This window comes from Neltuma alba, unplaced genomic scaffold, assembly GCF_004799145.2.
Source record: "Neltuma alba isolate B1F8T4 unplaced genomic scaffold, ASM479914v2 tig00010972_pilon, whole genome shotgun sequence".
In the NCBI taxonomy this organism is placed as follows: domain Eukaryota; kingdom Viridiplantae; phylum Streptophyta; class Magnoliopsida; order Fabales; family Fabaceae; genus Neltuma; species Neltuma alba.
Window position 1 is genome coordinate 1 of NW_021635734.1, and position 5,598 is coordinate 5,598.

At 35.6% G+C, this 5,598-nt stretch overlaps 1 protein-coding gene and 1 long non-coding RNA gene across 2 annotated transcripts; both read left to right on the top strand.

Annotated features, from left to right (window-relative positions):
* Positions 1–751: 751 nt before the first annotated feature.
* On the top strand, positions 752–2,714 carry LOC114760379 (uncharacterized). Its single transcript, XR_003742049.1, has 3 exons — positions 752–833; positions 2,266–2,353; positions 2,631–2,714. It is a non-coding gene; the product is annotated as an uncharacterized LOC114760379 (long non-coding RNA).
* Positions 2,715–2,747: 33 nt separating this feature from the next.
* Positions 2,748–4,428, top strand: LOC114760385 (uncharacterized). The gene is made up of 3 exons (XM_028949642.1): positions 2,748–3,076; positions 3,151–3,376; positions 3,596–4,428. The coding sequence occupies exons 1-3, from the start codon at positions 2,765–2,767 to the stop codon at positions 4,084–4,086; spliced, it is 1,029 nt and encodes a 342-aa protein (XP_028805475.1). The 5' UTR covers positions 2,748–2,764; the 3' UTR covers positions 4,087–4,428.
* Positions 4,429–5,598: the final 1,170 nt, after the last annotated feature.

Here is a 5,598-nt window from a genome sequence, read left to right on the forward strand (position 1 = left end):
TTAAGAGCAACTGCTTGCAGGGCAGAGATATGACGCAAAAATTTTCCAAAAAGGATCCAAGGTTCTAGTGGAGGAAGAGATTAAGAAAGCATGCCTTGTATCCATCTTTAACCTCATATGAACCAGAGGCATTACCTTCCCAGCATAAATGTTTCGGGATATTAGTAAGGGATATAGGGATTTTTGGATAGATTCAACCGCAGCAGAGGAATAAAGTTCATGAATTAAAGAAGCATTCCACTGCAGGGGGCTCCAGTTAGAAGGAACATACACTAATAGGTCAGCAAACATTGAAGAAAATTTGCGTTGCAGAAATCTTCCTGCATGGGCCACCATAAGGGGTAGCTGAGTGGGATTGAGGAGCCACCACCAACTCTCCATTTAGCCTATTAAAGAGCGAGAGTTACAGACGAGGGTCGTTGTGGGTGAGACGCCGACCAGAAGAGCGGCCACCGACTCAGGATCAGGCAAGAGTGAAGCACGAGATACATGCAGCACCATAGCAGCGGCGCCTGGGAATACTCCCTTTTTTTTAATTTTTTTCCGTCCAAGCCCGGAATACTTAATTTGTTAACATATACTTATGTTTTTTCCGAAAACGGAGAATGTTGAAAAGATGAAAAGACCAAACTATCCCTGCCTGGAGTCCACAACCTCGTATCAGATACAGAAAAGGAGAATCCACTTGGAAGGCTCGTCTTCTTACGACGGAGACCCTTCGACAGAGGCACTGCGACACCAGGAGCCATTCCGCGCAAGTGAGCAGTTCCGACGAAGAAGGTGTCGCGCTGCACGAAGGTTTTAGCTAGGGTTCGAAAATTTTGCAAAGTTAGGTATGACTGTGACCGATTCTGCTTGCAGATTAATGAGTTACTCATTGCTATTGTTAATAAGTAGAATTAGTTATTAGTCTGAACTGAATGTGTTTCACGGAATCATCTCAATGCTTGCAACTATCGTGCGTATGACAAAACCACATTTGGCTGCTGCGATTTGAAACAATATATGTGCTTAATCCTCATCACCATACTAGAAGCTAGTTTGCTTCTTCTTTTTATATAATCCATACGTTGTGGAGAGGAACCATGTGATTTAGCAGCAACACAAACATAAAGTTACAGATTTTTGTTTACTTCTCTTGTGAGTATTATTGATTAGAAAAAAGGAACAGGACGATGTTTTATCTTTTACAAAATTGCAATTGTAAAATCTCTTCACAAGAGAAATTATTTTATGACTTGGGAAAACTATGATACCCCATTACATGTAATGTAATCTCTCTTCCGATACCATCAAGTCAACTAGTTGGATTTTTAGGAAGACCTTTGACAGAATTTGTAGTTTTCCCCCTTTTTTGTTCTTGAAGTGACATTTTCAGAACTAATTAACATAATAATATGATATCTCCTAAATCATGGAAAACTTGATCCTCGAACTGACAAATCCTAGTGTTCCAATCTCTATGAAACAACTTGAAGCTTGAACCATTGATACTACTACACTAATTAATCCATCGACCTCCAAATATGTCCTTCAACTTGTGCACTTGTTTTCCTTTGATCCTGTTTGTGGGCTTCAAAATGATATATTAGACTCATGTTCTATTGTATTTATATGATGAAAAGAAAAGCGAGAAGAATATTGTGAAAGGAACTTTGCCTCTCAGGTTGTCCCTAGTGACTAAGTGAGGATCATATATTAATTAGGAAGGTAATGATAATGACATAAAATAAGAATAGTGTAGGTTATATTAGAAAGACTTTTTATGTTCTATTGTAACGTTATCACCTTAATTATGCCTAAATTTTGATTGATTTAATGTGCTTATCATGTTGGAATCTCCAATATCCTAAATTTCATCTTGTAGCTATTTTATCTATATGTTACTTAATGGAAACTTGATTTCATTGGAGTTTAAGCTGTTTTAAGTTTCCTGCGTTGTCTTTTAACTGTGATGCTTAAATTTTGGTTACAACTCGTTTAGTAATCTTTTTGCATGTGGTTTCTAAAAGATACATTGTTTAGAATGTAAAATATTTTCACCTTTTATGATTTTTTTGGTGGAAAATCTTTTAACCTTTTACGCTAGCTTCTACATTCCTTTCGGGAAATTTATATCTCCATGCTTAGTCTTTCTTTTTGCTTTTTTTAGTTCTGATGGAAATAAAAACTTACGCTACATCTCAGTGTATGATTTGTGTATATCAGTGTTAAAAAATAAATGTTCATGCTGAGTAATCTAATTTTCAGTTTTTAATCTTTCAGGCACAAGAGTAGGGAGTTGCTAGTGGGTAAATGCAGTGAATCTCGTCTAATATAATACGGAACTTGTCAAGCATCAGCAAATTTGAATGTAAGATATTTTTGTTCTAATCGATCAAAGCTTTAAATGGTCATGAATTTACATAAATACGCCTTTGATTAACTTGGATATAGAGTCTCAATTTAAAAGAGTTATTCTGACGATAGACAAACTTTGTCTTGTATACATTCTGTACAATTTTTTAATGTGATTGGGTCATGTCCTTGTTCTTTTTTATTATTTTTATTTCACACAGAGAAGGAGCTGTTGTTTCCATATTTCTTTGCACTGGTATGTCATGTATGTTGATTATTGATGCCTGTCTCAGTAACTTGATGGAGAGTTCTGAAGAAGAAAAAGATGCTGTTTCTGGGGCTCATGCTATACCCTTGGAATTGAGCCGTTTAGCATCTAATGGTGCAAATTTGTAGATGAAGTTTTAATGGTCATAATCAACGCTGTATGGAAAACTTTCGCATGGATAAGCATGTTTTTTATAAGTTGTGTGATATTTTGCAAGCCAAGGGCTTACTGCGTCACACAAATCGAATCAAAATTGAGGAGCAACTGGCCATATTTATGTTCATAGTTGGTCATAATCTGAGGACTCGGGCTGTTCAAGAGCTATTCCGTTATTCTGGAGAAACCATCAGTCGTCACTTCAACAATGTTTTGAATGCAATAATGTCAATTTCGCTCGATTTTTTTAAGCCTCCAGGCTCCGAGGTTCCTTCAGAAATTGTTGAAGATCCTAGGTTCTACCCATATTTTAAGGTATGATTTCTTTTACTGAATTGACCTTGCTTCCTGATGATCCAATATCACTTTTTGAATATTTTTTAAAATAGGATTGTGTGGGAGCAGTTGATGGTATACACATGCCGGTGATGGTTGGTGTAGACGAGCATGGACCTTTCCGCAATAAGAATGGTTTACTTTCACAACATGTTCTGGCAGCTTGCTCGTTTGACCTCAAGTTCCATTATGTTTTGGCTGGCTGGGAAGGATCTGCTTCTGATTTGCAAGTTTTTAATTCAGCAATCACAAGGCGGAATAGGTTACAGGTCCCTGAAGGTAAAATTGTCTTTAAAATGTTGACATGATTTAGGTAGTGATGCTGGCTATAATGACATAATGGAATCTTATCTCTCGCCAATTTGAATGGTCAACTGTTATACACGTATTCTGGGTAGAAGAGGTTTTGTTTATGTGATTTCTTTATGGCTAATGGTTTTTACTTCGCATGCTAGAAAAGTGAAGGTTATCATGATACAGGCAAATTCTACCTTGTAGACGACAAGTATCCAAACGTGCCAGGCTTTGTTGCTCCTTACTCAGATATTCCCTACCACTCTAGGGAGTTTCCCAGCGGTTATCACCCACAGGATGAAAGAGAATTGTTCAATCTAAGACACTCATTGTTACGAAATGCTACTGATCGGGCTTTTGAGGTATTAAAGGCACGATTTCCTATATTGATGGCGGTTCCTCCCTACCCATTGCAAACGCAAGTAAAGCTGGTAGTGGCAGCATGCGCGTTACACAATTATATCCGCACGGAGAAACCAGATGATTGGCTTTTCAAAATGTATGAACAGAATGTTTCACTTCAAATGGAAGAATCGCTGCCTCCAATAGAGGTTGAACAACCAAAGTCAGATATTGATATGCAGTCTCTGGAAGACACTTTTGATGCAGAGCAACTTGAACTTGCTGCGCAGTTAAGGGACTCTATTGCAGCTGAAATGTGGAATAATTTTATCCATTCCATGTCTCCTAGTTAATGTCTTTTGCATCATTTTGTTAGGCTAGGTTTGAAATTTACTTAGGGTGCACAGAAGATGAAAGGATTTTGATTTTGAGAGTCATATTGACATTGGCATCATTTTGGTCATACGATAGGTGTAGTGGGAAATTACATTTACTTTATAGCTTCACCGATTGCTTTTAGAAGATGGATTATGGTAATCAATTCAGGGGCAAAGTATCAATTTTTCCGGTGCTTGCTTATGTATGATCACTGGAAGAATGAAAAATCTGTGTATTACTACTATGTTGATCAAAAGACATGGGATTCAGTTTGGCTGATTGAGCCCTAAATCTGAACCGTACAAATTAAAATTGGACATCCAGATTTAATGTAGTTTAGTTTAAATATTTTAATACTTCCAAAGATATAATGGAGTTCTTTTTTTCCAAATTGGAAATCTCTTGAAATTCGCCCTTTAATTTAAGCTTTTACTTACTATTTTCCTCAGCACTCTTTGTGGAGAGTCATAGGGTTAAGGAAGAATATCAAATTAACAATAGGGCATTTTAATGTTAATTTTTAATACTTAGATTATCATCCAATATGATTACATTTTTTGGATGTTAATAATTGTAGGGAAAAAAAACTTTCACACCCGCGGGAAAACCTTCTCCAATGATTCTACATTAAATCACATAAATGATTTTAACAATCACGTCGATTATAATAAATTAAGAGTAACCCCCTATAATAGATAACTAAATGATTTTATTTAGGCAAAATTATGCTATAGGACCAAAATCACAAGTTTTTCTAAGACATCGCAAATTTTGAAATTACTTCTGAAAGAGGTCCTTCTCTGCAAAACAAAAAAAGTGATGGTTGGATTGCCTTTTTTTTTTTTTTTTTATGCAAAGGAAACGAAGCAAGTCTCTGAATAGTAAATTAATATAATATTGTATTTAAATTTGTAAATTCTTCGGCAAAAACGATTTATAGAATTTAACACTTGAAGGACGCAAATTTATAATCCGTGTACGAAAATTTACCACCAGTCAGATATCATAAATTTAGCAGTAACAGTTAGGACAATTTAATAATCACAATTTATTTATTTACTTTTGCAGAGTGCCAGGACCTTACCACTTCAGAGTAATTTTAGAAATTTACAGTCCCTTGACATAAATAACTTCTAGTTAGAATAAATTTTCCTTTTGTTTGTCCATTTAAATTATGAAACCGTGTGAAGCACAGGAGTTGGGGCCTACGGCCACAGTAAAATTATTGAAACCATGATTATAAGCGAGTGCATAAACATATCCCCAAAAAAGTAATTATATATAAAACGATGATTTGATTTCTATACAGGAGCTCTTGAAGAATTTCCTGGATTCATAAAACATCATTATTGATCACCAAAAAAAATGATTAAAGTCAATTTACTCACAATGTAAAATGAGTGCATTAAAATGTGGGCACATCACATCAGAAAAATTTGAGTAAAACTCAAATTACCCAAATAATTTAGAACAATAAAAACAGAAAT

Bases quoted from the DNA above. Each gene is read 5' to 3' on its own strand.
- LOC114760385 (XM_028949642.1), top strand. From the start codon at position 2,765: ATGGAAAACTTTCGCATGGATAAGCATGTTTTTTATAAGTTGTGTGAT. The intron at 3,077-3,150 runs GTATGATTTCTT...TTTTTAAAATAG, and splicing joins GGTTCTACCCATATTTTAAG to GATTGTGTGGGAGCAGTTGA. The intron at 3,377-3,595 runs GTAAAATTGTCT...TCTACCTTGTAG, and splicing joins TAGGTTACAGGTCCCTGAAG to ACGACAAGTATCCAAACGTG.